The sequence below is a fragment of the Cydia amplana genome, chromosome 12, assembly GCF_948474715.1.
Source record: "Cydia amplana chromosome 12, ilCydAmpl1.1, whole genome shotgun sequence".
Classification (NCBI taxonomy): domain Eukaryota; kingdom Metazoa; phylum Arthropoda; class Insecta; order Lepidoptera; family Tortricidae; genus Cydia; species Cydia amplana.
This window is the reverse complement of record NC_086080.1, coordinates 11,735,805-11,752,835: the sequence shown is the minus strand read 5'-3', so window position 1 is coordinate 11,752,835 and position 17,031 is coordinate 11,735,805. Positions and strand designations below refer to the sequence as shown.

General features: G+C 36.6%; 2 protein-coding genes across 2 annotated transcripts; one reads left to right on the top strand and one right to left on the bottom strand.

Annotated features, from left to right (window-relative positions):
- Positions 1-4,720: 4,720 nt before the first annotated feature.
- Positions 4,721-7,036, bottom strand: LOC134653013 (THO complex subunit 4). The gene is made up of 4 exons (XM_063508282.1): positions 6,765-7,036; positions 5,744-5,957; positions 5,293-5,502; positions 4,721-5,125 (listed from the first exon to the last, which is right to left on the bottom strand). Exons 1-4 carry the CDS (start codon positions 6,978-6,980, stop codon positions 4,968-4,970), a joined length of 798 nt encoding a protein of 265 aa, XP_063364352.1. The 5' UTR covers positions 6,981-7,036; the 3' UTR covers positions 4,721-4,967.
- Positions 7,037-7,289: 253 nt separating this feature from the next.
- On the top strand, positions 7,290-9,478 carry LOC134653012 (U6 small nuclear RNA (adenine-(43)-N(6))-methyltransferase). Its single transcript, XM_063508281.1, has 7 exons — positions 7,290-7,475; positions 7,555-7,768; positions 7,852-7,992; positions 8,078-8,213; positions 8,298-8,414; positions 8,512-8,672; positions 8,877-9,478. Exons 1-7 carry the CDS (start codon positions 7,371-7,373, stop codon positions 9,437-9,439), a joined length of 1,437 nt encoding a protein of 478 aa, XP_063364351.1. The 5' UTR covers positions 7,290-7,370; the 3' UTR covers positions 9,440-9,478.
- The last annotated feature ends 7,553 nt before the right edge of the window (positions 9,479-17,031 follow it).

Below are 17,031 nucleotides of genomic sequence, written 5' to 3'. Positions count from 1 at the left end.
CAGACAGACAGACATGACGAATCTATAAGGGTTCCGTTTTTTGCCATTTGGCTACGGAACCCTAAAAAAAGCGCGGGAACAGGAAAATAGGCACGAATTTTATACAGAGCGTTAACGATTGAAAAATGTCTGCACGGCTAGCACATGATTACCCGCGGGATAGCTCGCGCCGCGAGAGACGGCAGTCGCCCGTCACAAATTTCTATCTCTATCTGTCAATTCCTCGATTTTGGCAGCATGAGTTCGCACATCGAGAAAAGAGTTCCACGAGAGAGAGCCATCCCGCGCGCGACTTAGCCAATGTGGCCATTTATACATGGAACAAACTTTTCATTCGTGGCAACACTGAATCGGTAAAATAATAATCGGATAAGTAATGAATAGTCAGCCTTAGAAACGGAGCGTCCCTAGTCACGATAACTTTGTCTCTTTCTCGCAGTATGAAGAATAAGAAATAGCAAATATTATTTTTAAGTCGAAAATGTCAGTGTCAATACTGTCAATCAAAATTTGATTCGCTTTGTCGTTACAAGTTGGAATATATTATTATAATTATCTAAAGATTACCTACCTAATCATTAAAATACAACTCCTTACGAATAATTGGCGTTTTGTTAAAAGTTTTGGCTAACAAAATACCATCTTTACGAAGAAGTCAAGTTGTAAGTACTTACGTACACAATTCAATCTTCATAAAGCTCTTTTCCGTTGTCTTTTGCAAAAAAATTACATTCCTTTTAAATCTTATTTACAGACTAAATATCTTATGCTAATCCCCGACATATCTCCCTTATGGCTGGCTAGCCGCTGCATTGCTGGCTTCGAAGATAGATTGAATGACAATCATGCACAAGCCTATCATCAAACACGGAGGTATTCTCTACACCTAAGCATGCTGCTGCTAACCGCAGCCCTCCTGCCATCACGGAGGACATAGAAGGGCTCAAGTTGGGAACCTACTCCGTGCAAGGACAGTCTAGTGTTGATAACACTTCTCAAATAATGTGACTTTTAAATAAATACTACCAAAAACTTTAAATGATTTTATTTACTTTGACCTTTTTGAGATAGGTACTCAGATTTAAGTACGATTCGTCGGAGTCGGAGCGCATTTCACATTTGTATGCCCAAAGCCGGTCGGCTGCTTGCGGATCGGATGGCTCCGGACGGATTCTATCGCTTCTGCCACACATTATGTAAATAGGTACACTGAAAAAGCATTCCGGCGCGGCCCAACTCCAGCCGGTCGGTGGGAATCGTAACTTAAGGATTAGGCTAGTACCAACTCGTACACTACAAAGTAAGTATTACGGCTGTGGTCTTCTGTGAGGTGGAGTTTGAGTTGAGCTGCCAGATTCATTATTTGCATTCTTTGTGGAATGTTGTTTCACAAAATTTCGTCTAAATCGGTTCGGCGGATTAAGCGTCAAGAGGTAACATATAGTCAGCAGCAATAGTTGCTAAGCGGGCGTGGTGTTCAAAATTACCTTGACGCGCTCTTATTCTCTTAACAATAAAGTCGCGTCTAGATCATTTTGAACACCTCGCCCGCTTAGCAACTATTGCTGCTGACTGTACATAGGTACAGATTTACTTTTGCATTTACTTATTATAAGTGAGGTTGATCGCAATATTCAGGTCGGGATTGTGTTGTTTATATCCCACAATGAATGGAAACACCTAAGGAGCGACATAATATAGGTTGTCAACAATAATTGCATGTAAAAATGCGCGTGTAAATATAACGGGTTAGCACTGATTGATAGCACGTAATTGTTTCCCGGATTAGCAATGTAATATTTTTGTATCAATTATTTATGTTTCTATTAATTATCCCCCAGTCAATTCGCCACCAAAGGTTTGCTTTGTTGATGTGGTCATGATCGTACAATCTTAGGCTTAAATTTTTTTCTGTCGGATTTTCGTTTAACTTAAGAGAACAAACAAGTCATTGTGAAAAAATATAATAATTTTGATATTAATGGCATGATCATGAAACTCAAGATTCAAATTATACTTAAACAAAAAAATGTTGTAGTATGAAATAAATATAAAATATGGAAAATTTTCTTTCTTTTAGAACAAAAGTCAACAAAACTTCGACCAAATGCGCTTGTCGCCAAACTCAGTACCGGGAGCAAACCCTAGTCGCGACCCTCTAGCCTCGAAGACAATTTCTCTCATTTTGACGTTCAAACGCGGGACATTTTGTCTCCCATAGTACACTCGTGCTACGATTTTCGAGAGTATCCCGCGTGGAACTGTCAAACGACAAAATTATGTCGCTTTGACATTTGTCCGCGAGACAGCGGGTTGTCGCGCGGCTCTTATGCTACCGATTCGCGAGAGAGCTCTATGTCGCGGCATTTTCTCGCCTGTCGACTGTCGCGCCCATCATGTGCTAGCCGTGCTGTTCCTTTGATGAATAAAATACGTCACATTCTAAATTCAAATTCGTAAAGACTGCGTTCACAATATACTTCATTCGTTTATGACTACTTAGCTTAGCTTTGCTTTGTATGAAGAGAGAGTATTATGGGATGTTACAAATTCGAGTTTTTCACACTGTTAATCCCGATTTTAATTTTTGAAAAAAATATATGTTAAACATTGTTAAATTCTACATAAAATATGTAAATTTGGTAACTGTCGCTATTTTGCACGTATTTTTTTTATTTTTCTGAAAATTTTCATCTCAATTTTTTACTATTATTTTAAGAGATAATTCAATATTATTTTTTTCAGAAAGCGACCTTAATTGTATATACAACATACCCAAATTACAAAGAAATCGGATTAGTACTTTGGCTGTAATAAAATAAAAATGATTTTTCTTTTTTTGCATTTTTTTTTTAAATCTGAAGCATTTGAGGCTTAATATTTGGTGAAAGCACTACATATACATAGGTTAATAATCCAGTAAAAGGAAATTGTGTTTTACGCTAAGGGCAGTTTGGCCATGCTTACCCGGCTATACCCTTTATGGGTGCGACGCACCGGTCGCGGTAGTGTCACGACATTGTATGTACCATGTAGTATCTTGTTGCCAACCAGGCAAACGCAGGTCACATGCAGTCGTGCTGCGGCGAGCGCACATACGTCTTAGGTAAATAACGATCAAGATGTAACGCTAATTTCAGCGAAGCCATTGAAAAGCCAGGATGGCCTTGAACAATCTTGTTGGGAAAGGTTTGCAACCGTGTGGTATAGAAAATTGACGGTGCTGCCAACAAGCCATGACCTTGGTTGGAAAAAGACCCAGACAACCGCAGCAAGTTAGCACTAACTTGGTAGTGATAAATTGATAATGCATAATGGAGTTCCTATGTATATGCTTTGTATGTATTGCATACCTACATATACATATAACTTCGGTAGCACTGGGAGTGCCCAGTCAGTGCAGTCGATCAGACGTATAAATTCTCCATTGCACATTTTCTACATTTCAACTCGAATAGATCTGTATAAACGGTAACATATTTCTATAGGGGTTTTTATTTTCATACACATACAGTATGGATTTTCTTTTTGGGTCAGTGAGGGCAGCTACCAGATCCCGTGCTGCTACGAGAAAACGGTCTTAGAAGACCTTCCCTCGATTTCAAATTAATGAAGATTGGCTTTTACAGATTTTGAAAAAAACATACAGGGTGGGAGAAAAACGTCATTTTTGACAAACTTTTTTTGATGCCAATCGATCCCATTCCTATTCAGGATCAAAAGCTTGTATGGAACCAAAAAAAAAATTTCCGGCTAGAAAAGCCACAAATCGAGAAACTTTTCCCATACAATTTGTATGAAAATGAAAACTTATTTTTCACATGCTATTTTTGTATGCCAATCGATTCCATTCCTATCCAGTATCAATAGTTTCCTAGGGGTCAACTTTCGATAATGTACTAAAAAGCCACAAATTAATAAAAACTTTTGCATACATTTACTATGGAGAAAACGTGAAATTTAATTCACATTTTTCTATCTGCCCGATGTAACAGGACTGATTAGTCCTGTTACATTTAAGGATCATAATACTGTATGAAGACATTGCTGTAAGACTGATGGGCGAGATAGAAAATTGTGAATAAAATTTCACGTTTTCTCCATAGTAAATGTATGCAAAAGTTTTTATTAATTTGTGGCTTTTTAGTACATTATCGAAAGTTGACCCCTAGGAAACTATTGATACTGGATAGGAATGGAATCGATTGGCATACAAAAATAGCATGTGAAAAATAAAAGCTTTCATTTTCATACAAATTGTATGGGAAGTTTTCCTCGATTTGTGGCTTTTCTAGCCGGAGTTTTTTTTTTGGTTCCATACAAGCTTTTGATCCTGAATAGGAATGGGATCGACTGGCATCAAAAAAAAAAGTTTGTCAAAAATGACTTTTTCTCCCACCCTGTATGTTTTTTTCAAAATCTGTAAAAGCCAATCTTCATTAATTTGAAATCGAGGGAAGGACTTCTAAGACCGTTTTCTCGTAGCAGCACGGGATCTGGTAGCTGCCCTCACTGACCCAAAAAGAAAATCCATCCTGTATAATTATGATAGTCTTAGGTACAAAATGTGACCAGACTGCGACCAAAAAGTCGCCTACAAAGTTTTACATAAGCCCATACATTATCACTGCGAAGTTGGTGCACACTTAAAAAGTGGTCAAGGCGTACACAGTATTTCTAATAAAGGTCTGAAAAACATGATTGAAGAATACTAGGCAACCAATTATCAAAATTCTTTTATTGAAAATTTCGTTCTGCTGGAAAGTTGTCTCAAGTCTAAACCACAATTTCAACTGATGTCATCAAAAATATCATCATACTCTACTGTAACTAGTATAGTAATATTATAGCTAAAAACATTTTTTCCATCTCATTTCATCAATAAATTTAACACTGTCAGTGTTAATTTTCCTTAATGTATAAACAAAGTGTCCATTTCACTGCACTATTTTGCTAATCATTATTTTTTACTTAATTTCTTTGACATAGGCATCTAATTCGGCGTCAAGTTGTTCTGCCGTGGGGACAGGGCGGCGGCCCCGGCCAGCACCGGCTCCGCGGCCACGTCGGGCGCCGCCTCGTGGCGCGCCTCCACCACCACCTTGATTTCTGCCAGCGCCTCCCACTTGAAACAAAGAAATTAATGATAAGTGCTCTTGGTATCCTTACCTAAGTTTTTTAGACGTCAAGTTTGATACAATGTTGTTGGCTGTGTGAATATTCAATGAGTATAAATTCATCATTCTATTAGTCATGAGTGTTGTAGATAACACTTAAATAATCAAAGTGTACCTCTGCTAGAATTTCTTCTGAGAGGACCTCCGCTGCCACCACCAGCACCACCACCAAGGCGACCTCCTCCTCTTTCTTCAGTTCTAAAGGTGCTTATTTCTGAAGTTGCTAACTGGATATTCATTGCACGGCCATCTAGAGGTACTCCATTATATTGTTTCATGGCTTTTAAAGCATCAGCTCTCCTTTCGAACACAACATCAGCAGTCCCTAAAACAAGTCAGTTTTTTATTAGTACAGAAACAATAGCTTTACAAAGATAAATATACAATAAATCATCTTTCTTTATACATTTAAACAAATTAAATTTCAAATGATGTGAGTATAAAGGGATACTCAATATTTCTAAAAAGGATAAAAAGTTTAAGTATTGATATTTCATTAATTAAGAAAAGAAGAACACACATGACAACAAAACCATAATAGAAATTGTAAAACTAATTATCCTTACCTAAGGACCTTCCAGATCTGTCATAATGTACAGCGGCACTTTTCAAAATGCCAAATTCAGAAAATAGCTCTTGAATATCTGAATCGGAAACTCCAAAGTCCAAATTGGAGACCATGAGCTTTGTGGGGCCCATAGTGATGGGTCCGCTTCTTTGCATCTTCCTCTCGCCAAGGTCCGAAAACATATCATGTTTCCATGTGCTGTTAACATCACCCTGAAATGTCGTCCTTATAGAGCATGCCAACTGGCCACTCAATGCGTCTTTGAGTATATGTGCACACTCAAAATACATGGCAACCAAAAAAACATTTACAGTTGATGGCATAGTTGGACTATGAAAATTAAATTTAAATGATGATTTTACAATTCAAAAATACATGTAATTACTGATATAAACAGTGAAACTATACATCAATTTTGAGAAAATAGTCTCTTAAAGATGTTTTCAATCACTGATACACAGCACTAGTGTCAGCTTCACAATGTCCATGGGGAGTCTGAGGCAACTTCACATTGAAGATAAGTTGAATTACATCGAGTTTTCACTCGATATAAGTGCTTTCTTCCATATCCAGCGCACACAGCTTGTGCCACGGAGAATGCAAATAACACGGCAACATCTCCACACCTCCTTATTTTGCGACCATTCCTTGCATCTCCATAGAATTGCGAAATCGTTGAAGAAAAATTACATGTAGTACAGGGACAGCATCAACAAAGTCCTCCAGTCCTTTAACAGCTGGACTATACGGCCCAACCATCGATGTACAACAAAAGGTGGATAACGACAAATACTTTCCATGTTCCTAGGATGATCCCAAGAACTACATGGACAATGACAGGATTTTAATTATTTGAAAACATTAGTAACATCAGTAATCCTCGATCGAGGAAACATTTGGTATCAATATGGCATAGCTACATTTCGCAGTTCTACAATTTCACTCCATTCACCATCAGCAAAATGCGTCATGACGGTCGGCCATTTTGAAATTGAACAATCTTAGGTTATTCGATTTACCCTTGTGTAATTTGTTGGTTTGGAAACACCGCCACGATTTCTTCCACGCAATACGCCACCGGAGCGACCATTGCGGAATCCACCACCAGTTCCGCCACCACCACGGCCAGGTCTTTTGTTAGTATCAAACTTTCTGCCTGCGCCTCCGCCTCTTCTACTTCCTCCTTTACCAGCTTTTATGATATCGTCCAACGCCATATCAATCCTGTCCACCATTTTTAATCCTTTGTGAAAGATTAAATAAAAATTACAATTATTCTTAGTTAAAATGTTAACTGCGTCTTCGACTAGTCACTCGACGCCAAACGAGAGGAAGTAAGAACGAATGAAATTCCTAATTGAGTGATGTCAATGAACGAAAAGAACGAAACGTCTTCAATTTGGTGGAAAGTGGAAACATGGCAGCATTGTGATAAACTTCATTGTCTATGGTTAGAAGAGGTATTCCTGTGTGTGTGTACTTCATTCTCCGCGTTTAAAACCAGTACTCAAATAGCACAACCCAAATTTGACAATGACATTGACACTTCCTTTTTGTGTTTTTGTTTTTAGGTTAAAAGCAACGGAGTATTTCTCAACTAAAAGTTTTTTTGATGCAGTATAATAATGGCTATGAATAAATACATGCATCCACGAAATATTTATAAAAATCCTCCGGATTTCGCTAAACTCTCAAAAGACTTTTCAGAATTTTACAACATTTGTAAAAGGGTATGTAAATGAAGTTTTACTTGCTCACTCATTACACGTTATTTGTACTTGGTCATTAAGTAATACCCTTTGATTTTAGGATGTATTAGGAAAAGTAACAATCGACTTTAAAGATCCACATTCCTTAAGGGTATTGACAAGGTGTCTACTGAAATCAGATTTCAATCTAGATGTTAAAATACCTGAAGACAGATTAGTGCCAACACTGCCTTTACGACTCAACTATCTGCTCTGGATAGAGGATCTCATGAAGGCTATAAAAAGGACTGAATATGTGCAAGGATTGGACATAGGTATGGTTAATTTATGTAAGTATAATTATGTTTTTTTAGTCCTCCAAAAAATCTTCTCATTATTACTTTTTTTCTTTGTTTAGGTACTGGAGCCTGTGCTATTTACCCACTTCTGGCAACAGCGAAGAATAAATGGAGCATGTTAGGAACAGAAAATGATGAGGAAAGCCTTGTTAAGGCTTTAGAGAATATTCAAAGAAATAATTTACAGGATTTTATTCAATGTAAGAGATAGGAATCCATAAGATTTCTTAATAAATGTATGATTTGACTAAGAACTACTTATAATTTCTAAACCTTTATTTTTAGTAAAACTGAACAAGACTTCATCAATATTAGATTACCTATTTACTGAAGAGAGCAGAACAGAGTTTGACTTCAGTATGTGCAACCCTCCTTTCTACAGCAACATTCAAGAACTCTTGGAATCTCGCAGTACTGCCAGGTTTGTTAAATGTGTTTTTCTGTTTGTCATTTGATAATGTAACACCTTTAAAAATGTATGTACATTATTTTTTGTCTGATTAAGGCCACCTCCAAAGAATGGATTTACTGGATCTCCACATGAATTGATCACAGAGGGAGGAGAATTAGAATTTTGTAGAAAAATGATACAAGAAAGCAAGAATCACAAAAATAAAGTAATGTAAGTATCAATTGTATAATTATCTTGCTTCATACAATTTAAATATAGCTAATTAATTTGAATAACCATAGCACAGTTATTCTTATTTCTGTTACAGATTATTCACTACAATGGTAGGACATAAATTTACCTTAAATGAATTAGCTGAAGATCTGAAAGCAGATAGTATTAAATACACTAGCACAGAATTCTGCCAAGGCAGAGTGACACGATGGGGTTTAGCATGGACATATCAAGACTATGATATTTACAAATTAGGTAGTCATTTGTTTTTTACCTTAATTGACATGAAAGTAGCAACCTTCATTTGAGTTTGCTGTTGCAAATTACCTTACAGTATGTAGGGATTGTAGGATAATGGTACTATCCATACTTTACTGTAATGTCAAACTTACAGTATTAAAAGATAATATGTGTCCATTAGCTACTCTTTTTAATAGTGGAAATGGTTTTTTTTTTCAGTTCCTCCAAGGGATAAGCCTCGGAAGAAGATTGCTAACACAGTATATCAGTTACCAGAATTATCAGATAGTATAAGTAATGTTGATATTGCTTTTAATAAACTTAAATCCCTTCTGGTGGGCTTAAAAATATCAAATAATATACTTAATAAAAAAGGAAATTGTATATTTCTAGACATAATTGCTACTGAAAACACATGGAGTAATCAAAGACGAAAAAGGCGAATGCTTCAAAGAAAAGACGTAAATGACGCAAAAAAAATAAAACAAGAGTTCTCACAAGAGGCAGAGACACCTATTCTTGAGAATAATAATTCGAAAGAAAAGCCTATCATGCTCGAAAATGCATGTTCAAGTAATGTTGATTCTTGTGATGATACTAAAACAACACAATTCCCGGAAAACACTGGAGCAGACTTCGAAGAACAACAGTTAGTACATGCATTTTTAAAACTTTTCATGAAAGAAGGCTATGTATTTATTGAAACCGAATTTCTTGATGGTACCAGTGGGAAAGAAGGCTTACATCAGATAATACAGTTCATTAAAAACAACTGGAAGTAACTAGGCGTTTCTTTATTTTATTCCTGATTTACCTAATGTAAACATTTTGGCTAAGTTGTAGAGTAAAAGCCAGATGTCTTACCAGTGCTGCTGCAATGCTGCTGAACCTAGGTACCTATCGTCTCTTTCTAGATAGAGAGCGGAAATTAGCTCAATAAACACAGTTGTTCTACCAGTGCTGATGTTCATATATAAACTAAGTATAGTAATGTAGGCTAGTATGGGAGTAATAAAGTCTCATATTTATTGTGTGTAAAATGTGAAGTGTTCATTTATGGGTTAGAATGTAACACCTTTTTCGATTCTCAAAACTAACATCACCATAGCTTTAGTATACTGAAATTCAGATTTACTAAAATATGTCACTTTCCGTTTAAATTTGTTAAACACCTATCATTGAACATCCTAGATTCCAAACTTAATACCATCCGGGTTGCATTTCATAAAGACTTATAATGTATGTGTCTCTCTAACAAATATGGTTATTAGAGAGAGACAGACAGATATTATTGGATACAGGCCTTTGTAATACCAATCCACCAATCATGTCATTGTTAAAAGTAAAATTTATCTTTATTTTGTTATTTATAACTATAAGGCTAGTTTTTATATTTAATCTAATACATTACATGCATAAAATATCAATCAAACTAAATAAGACTATTCATTAAAATTCAAACCCAGTATTTTTTTTAAATTTCATTTAATTTCTTAAAAATACAATTAGCTGACCATAAAACGAAAAATTAAAATTGAGATAGGAATAAAGAGTATAATATGAGCAGTGATCGGAATTGGTAGTGCCATTTCACGGGACTTCGGTGCGTAAGCTTAGTATGGATATACCTTTTCATCCCGGGTTTTCATATTACCTACTTCAATAGGGATGATGACACATGTTCATTTTATAACAAAATCTAGTAAAATAGATAGCAAATGAGCAATTTATCATAATAATGTGGATATTATAATAAAATAGGGAAAGGTTACAAAAATACAGGACCTGAAAGTTTCAAAAAAATGTTTAACTTCCAAAAACGATAAAAGCAAGGATACCATTCGATTCCTTACATTTTATCCAAAAAAATATTGTACAGCAACTATATACATAAACGCAATATTTCACGGACAAAAACGCAATTTTCTTGTTTTGTCCATACTTCAAGATGGGATCTCAATGACCTTGACGTCACGTTCACTTATCATTTTGTGAGGGGTGTTTTGCGAGTGAAGTGCGACTGTCGGACTTTGACTATAATTTCTGACTTTTGTGTTGCTTTAATGCAATGGGTCCCATATAGACATTTGATCCTAAAAACAAACCCGATCGATTGATACCATAAATGAAAATTAGTCATGTAGCCTATTAAATTAAAGACATGCCAAGAAATATTTTCGTGAAAAAATAAGAGTCTTAGAATCCCGAGTCTTATCCATGTTAAGTACAATGTTTGAGGTCATTGACCCCAAATGGCACTACCTATTCCGATCATTGAATATGAGTACTCATTGAAAAATAGAATGATATAGAATTGGACAAACACTTTCTACCAAAAGTGTTTTCGATATAAAAATATAATAAAATTAAAAGACAAGCTTTAGTTTCAGAAAATGAAATAATGGCTAAAAGGCCAGCCTAAACTTATTTAGTAAAATTATGATTAATCAGTTATACATTGTTAATTAATTTATCAGTAAATTCATTTTTTTATTCAGAAGTCTCTTACATAAAATATTAATTCATTAGTAATAAATATGGAATTAAATATGAAAGTATTGCCAGTTATTAATGTCTACTAAACAGCAATTACAAAGATCGTAACTGTCGCAGTACACGTTGCTGTAACGGGTTGCCAGCTCTCGAACATTTTGTGCAATAAGTCTGATCAAAATGTCAAATATTGAACTAACACTTTGTCCCGAAGTGTCGGTTATTCCAAAGAGTATTAAATCACTACGTTTTAAGAGTCGGCACTCTCGAACAAGCCTTAAACCGAATTAAGAACGTACATTGTGCCAACACACCAAATACATGTCAATACTGCCAACAAAAAAAAACAACGCTAGGGCTCGACACTTCCGGTACCTACTGTTTATCGATATCGATAAATGTGCGATACGTGCTGTTGTACTGTACTACTGTAAAAGTAAATATTGAAAATCAGGTGGATTAATAAAATAAATGCAAAATATAAAAATAATTTTATTTTACATAATAAAGATAAGATACAGATAGTTTTATATTTACGTATACGCATATTACAATACGCTTATGAACGTAACTAAAGCTACAATCTACTTTTAGAGCACTCCTGCAAACACTGAGTCTTGCCTGTGAAGGCTGTGAACTCCAACTTCCCACAAAGGGAAAAAGCTGTCAGGCTCATTCACTGTAGATATTCAGAGGTTGGAGTTTCATTCAGCCTTTGTATAGGTAAATATTCCAAATCCTCATTACCTGTTACCTTTACCCATAGTCGATATCTGAAATAAAGGGATTATCGATAAGTTGTTCGCACACTATTCGTGTCTTAGGTTACCTAGTTTTTACAAGAAGAATCTATTCACAGAATGTTTTCGTTTTAATCAAGGATGGTAAACGATAAAAACTACTCCAAACTAATTAAATTAGTATCTGGGAACGACTCAAAATGAAAATATCGCACAAAAACATCAGTTTACCGACCTGTTCGAATCAAGAGGAAATCTTGCTAAAAATATATCAGAAGTAAGTTTCCTTACACACCTGACCCCACAAACTTCACATTTTCTTAAAGATTTGCCCCCCATTTAAATAAAAGCTAAAGTTATTTGGTCTAAACACAAAAATAAACACGTAACATAACCGCTTTCACCACAATTTAGAATGACGGTAGACGTTTTACCGATCATACCAACCTAAAGAAAAGTAGGTATAATACGTCTATGTTTGAAAGCAAGTATGGTATGTGTTACCAAAATGCAACAGCAGTCATTTTAATTCGATAAGATTATTTACTATGCCTCAACGTTGGTAACAAGTACGTTCCTAAGTTATCATAGTATGGGGTGTCGATGGGCTGGGTTATTCGTCGACCGCCATTTTGGTAACATAGCCTCGTGATTAATTTCTTTGTTTTTGCTTATCAATATTGTTTAAAGTGTAATATTGATAGCGTATTATGCAGTAAACTAATGTGGAAGTGTGCAGATAATGAAAAAATAATCATGAAACGCGTATAACCACCATTCTGGCGTCAACGCCGGGTAGCCCACGCGGGTTCTTGTAAAGTCTAGCTATTGCCTTACAAGAACTGAGAACCAGACTACCGAACAACGTCGTGCTCTAGAGCATTTATTTTGGTATTTCTACCTCTAACCGTGGCTGGCTAGAGCCCTAGAGGCCATAATTTTATACTTTTATACCGTACACTGGCTGAATTTTATTACAAATAATATTAATTCGATCCCACGTGGGATCCACTTTGACGTTGGCGAAATCATCGACAGTATCGATGGAGCCATATTACCCAAAGATTGATTGATTGTCCCGAAGTGTCATAAATAAACGTCACATTGGCGTTTTGTACTATTGCACAAATGCTCTTAAAGCGACCTTATTTCTATGGAGTTAAAGTTTAAATTAAATTAAGCTTAGATCCGGTGTGACCTGAGTCTCCCTATCGACTGTAGAAATGTTCCTAACTGCCAGTAGTTCATGGTCAGGTACTAGGGTTCCATTTAATCGTTGTTCTTCAATTGTTTCTGTATCACTGTCGTAAGTTTCGGTTGGGCTTTCCAGTTTCAAGTCGCTTGAGAAATCATCCCACATTATGTAGAACTCAGATCTTACCGGATTTACTAGCTGTGGCTTGCTGGTTATGTAGACGTAGTTGCAATGGTCGAAGGAGCAGTCATTTCCCCAGTTCAGAGTTCCGGTCATAAGGATTTTATCATCGACTAAGCAAAACTTATGTTGCATCTTAAAATTAACTGGTTCATTAATTTTTATTTCTGCACCTGTAATTTCAATAACAACATTAAAGTTACCAGTTCTCTAATCTATTTTAGTACTTAGTTCATCTTCTATAAGAATCTAATAGTTCATTTTCATAGTTCACTGTTAGTTGTTACGCGGTATCACGGGCGTTAGCTACTTACCGACATCTTTTAATTCTCTGATAAAGATTTCAGTGAATTCATTGTAACCTATCCGGTCTATTATGATACGAATTTTGATATTTTTCTTCATTATCAATCGTACCAATCGGCCTTGTATCGCCGGATTGTGGATGCTAGGCATGCAAACGTTAACACTTTTCGTCGCAGACTCAATGAAATTTAGTAATTTGTCGAAGTAATTGTAAACGTTGTACTGCAATTTACAGAACACCATCACTTCATTGATCTCGGTTTTCCGACTTCTGTAATACAAGGCCGCGGCCGACACAAAACAAGTCACAAGAATTGCAGCAGCCGATGATACCAAACGTGGAGTAAATATCATTTTAGTTGAGTTTGAATCATAAATAGAACTTTTTTAGCACACTACGACCGGTCTTAAAATTTTATACTTTGAAATAAAATAAAGAGCTCAATTTGTGCTGTTACACATGTCTGGGAAAATGGCGACTGATTGTGAACTACCCTCATCCAGTAAATTATTTTACTAGACCAAATGTACGCCTGGTAAAATAATGATATAAGGAAATAGTGCAGTTTATTAGGATACGTTATAGCAATTAAAAATATGCTTTTGGTAACAACAAACGGTAAATAAATATAAATTTAGTTGTTCAATGTTTGAATAGTTTAGTTTAGTTAGTTTGTAGCCGACTGACCGCGGCGCGCCGCCCAGCCCATCGACACCCCATACTATGATAACTTAGGAACGTACTTGTTACCAACGTTGAGGCATAGTAAATAATCTTATCGAATTAAAATGACTGCTGTTGCATTTTGGTAACACATACCATACTTGCTTTCAAACATAGACGTATTATACCTACTTTTCTTTAGGTTGGTATGATCGGTAAAACGTCTACCGTCATTCTAAATTGTGGTGAAAGCGGTTATGTTACGTGTTTATTTTTGTGTTTAGACCAAATAACTTTAGCTTTTATTTAAATGGGGGGCAAATCTTTAAGAAAATGTGAAGTTTGTGGGGTCAGGCGTGTAAGGAAACTTACTTCTGATATATTTTTAGCAAGATTTCCTCTTGATTCGAACAGGTCGGTAAACTGATGTTTTTGTGCGATATTTTCATTTTGAGTCGTTCCCAGATACTAATTTAATTAGTTTGGAGTAGTTTTTATCGTTTACCATCCTTGATTAAAACGAAAACATTCTGTGAATAGATTCTTCTTGTAAAAACTAGGTAACCTAAGACACGAATAGTGTGCGAACAACTTATCGATAATCCCTTTATTTCAGATATCGACTATGGGTAAAGGTAACAGGTAATGAGGATTTGGAATATTTACCTATACAAAGGCTGAATGAAACTCCAACCTCTGAATATCTACAGTGAATGAGCCTGACAGCTTTTTCCCTTTGTGGGAAGTTGGAGTTCACAGCCTTCACAGGCAAGACTCAGTGTTTGCAGGAGTGCTCTAAAAGTAGATTGTAGCTTTAGTTACGTTCATAAGCGTATTGTAATATGCGTATACGTAAATATAAAACTATCTGTATCTTATCTTTATTATGTAAAATAAAATTATTTTTATATTTTGCATTTATTTTATTAATCCACCTGATTTTCAATATTTACTTTTACAGTAGTACAGTACAACAGCACGTATCGCACATTTATCGATATCGATAAACAGTAGGTACCGGAAGTGTCGAGCCCTAGCGTTGTTTTTTTTTGTTGGCAGTATTGACATGTATTTGGTGTGTTGGCACAATGTACGTTCTTAATTCGGTTTAAGGCTTGTTCGAGAGTGCCGACTCTTAAAACGTAGTGATTTAATACTCTTTGGCGCCGCCGCCGCCGCCTGGCCAAAGCCCGGCGTGACGCCGTGCACTCCAGCGCCAACTAGCGGGAGTTATCGGAGCGCATCAGACTTCAATATAATATATAGTTACGATTGATATATGGACACAATTCGACAAATGGCACATTAATTAATATTTTAATTCATAAATTAGACTAGCGCATTAAAAAACGAGTTTAACTTTGCCTCAAGGTCCTTAAAATAATCATTGTCGCTGCAAAGTGGTAGGATTGGCGAGAAGTTAGAGCACCTTCCTTCGGGAACTCGTGCGTTCGGGCCTCTTGCCAAAGCTATCAAGGGGAATTACTGCACGCCATCTTTTCCGTCTCTGCACATGGGAAACGATTCATTGGCCCGCGATGCAAAAGAAAAAGCCGATATTTTGCCTATGCTCTTTGCGTCCAACTCGACTTTGGATGACGGGAGATCACGAAATGCAGCCGTGTGCTCAACAAATCGAGATAGTATTTCACACCGGTCCACCTTTATAAGTCACGGGTTTGCCCACACATGGAATATTGTTCTCATCTGTGGCAGAGACAAGGGAAAAGCACTTAATTCTCTTTGTCTGTGGGCAGGGCATCCCAATAGTACTAGCTTCTCCCTCCTGACTGCATCCAACGAAGAGCGACTTGAATTGTCAGTTGCCAGCGTAATTCAGATCAGTTTGACTCCTAGGCACTGCGTACAGATGAAGCCTTGTTTCGCATTTTCTATGGCCTAAACCTACTTGGGAGTGCACCGAGGAATTTGTTCGGATTCATAATCCCTGCCTCTTCTTTCGGCAATCACCCTTCGCGACAACATTTCCATCTTCACCACTTGGATGGTTGGCAGTCCTTGTGGGTTTCTCCAGAAACGTTCTGCCTCGTACAGCTAAACTGTGCAATAAACTATCGCCTGCGCTATTTCCGGACCAATACGACCTTCAAACCTTCAAGAAACGAGCGTATTCCCATATTAAAGGTCGGCAACACACTTACGCGCAACCGCGCAACGGTAATCGCTTACCATTAGGTTTTACATCTGTTCGTTTGCCTCCTATATCATAAAAAATGCAATAAGATTTTAAGGAACCATAGGTACTCAAGGTCATTCAAATATGGCCACGCCGCCGGCGGCCTCTATTTGCCGGCGCGCCGCCGCCGCGATTTTAGGGGTCGGCGCCCATCTCTAGTCCAAACAATGTAGGTACTTACGTAATTACAAGTAGCAGTTGCAGTCGGCAGTTGTGTCTTAACAAAACTCAGATAGTCAAAATTCGGTCGGCCATTAATTATTCATATATATCAATTTAACTTTGTTTATGTTAAAATGTATTTACTATTTACTGAGAGAAATACTTAAAACAAATGAGTTGTTATGTGTACTTTAAAATACTTAGTTCTTTTTTTTATTGCAAATTGCAAGCGTAAAATGATAGCAAAATGTAGGCAAACGCTGATGCTGTTTTATAAATATAATACTATAACCTTTTTGAATCTGAGGGCCTACCGAGAAAACCGAAATAAGCAAATTTTACTCCAATGAAGTCGTGAGTGACAGACAAAGATGCCCGCAATTTGCGAACTTTGATTTTCGCGGTTATAGCCCTGAGGGCCAACCGCGAACCACTTT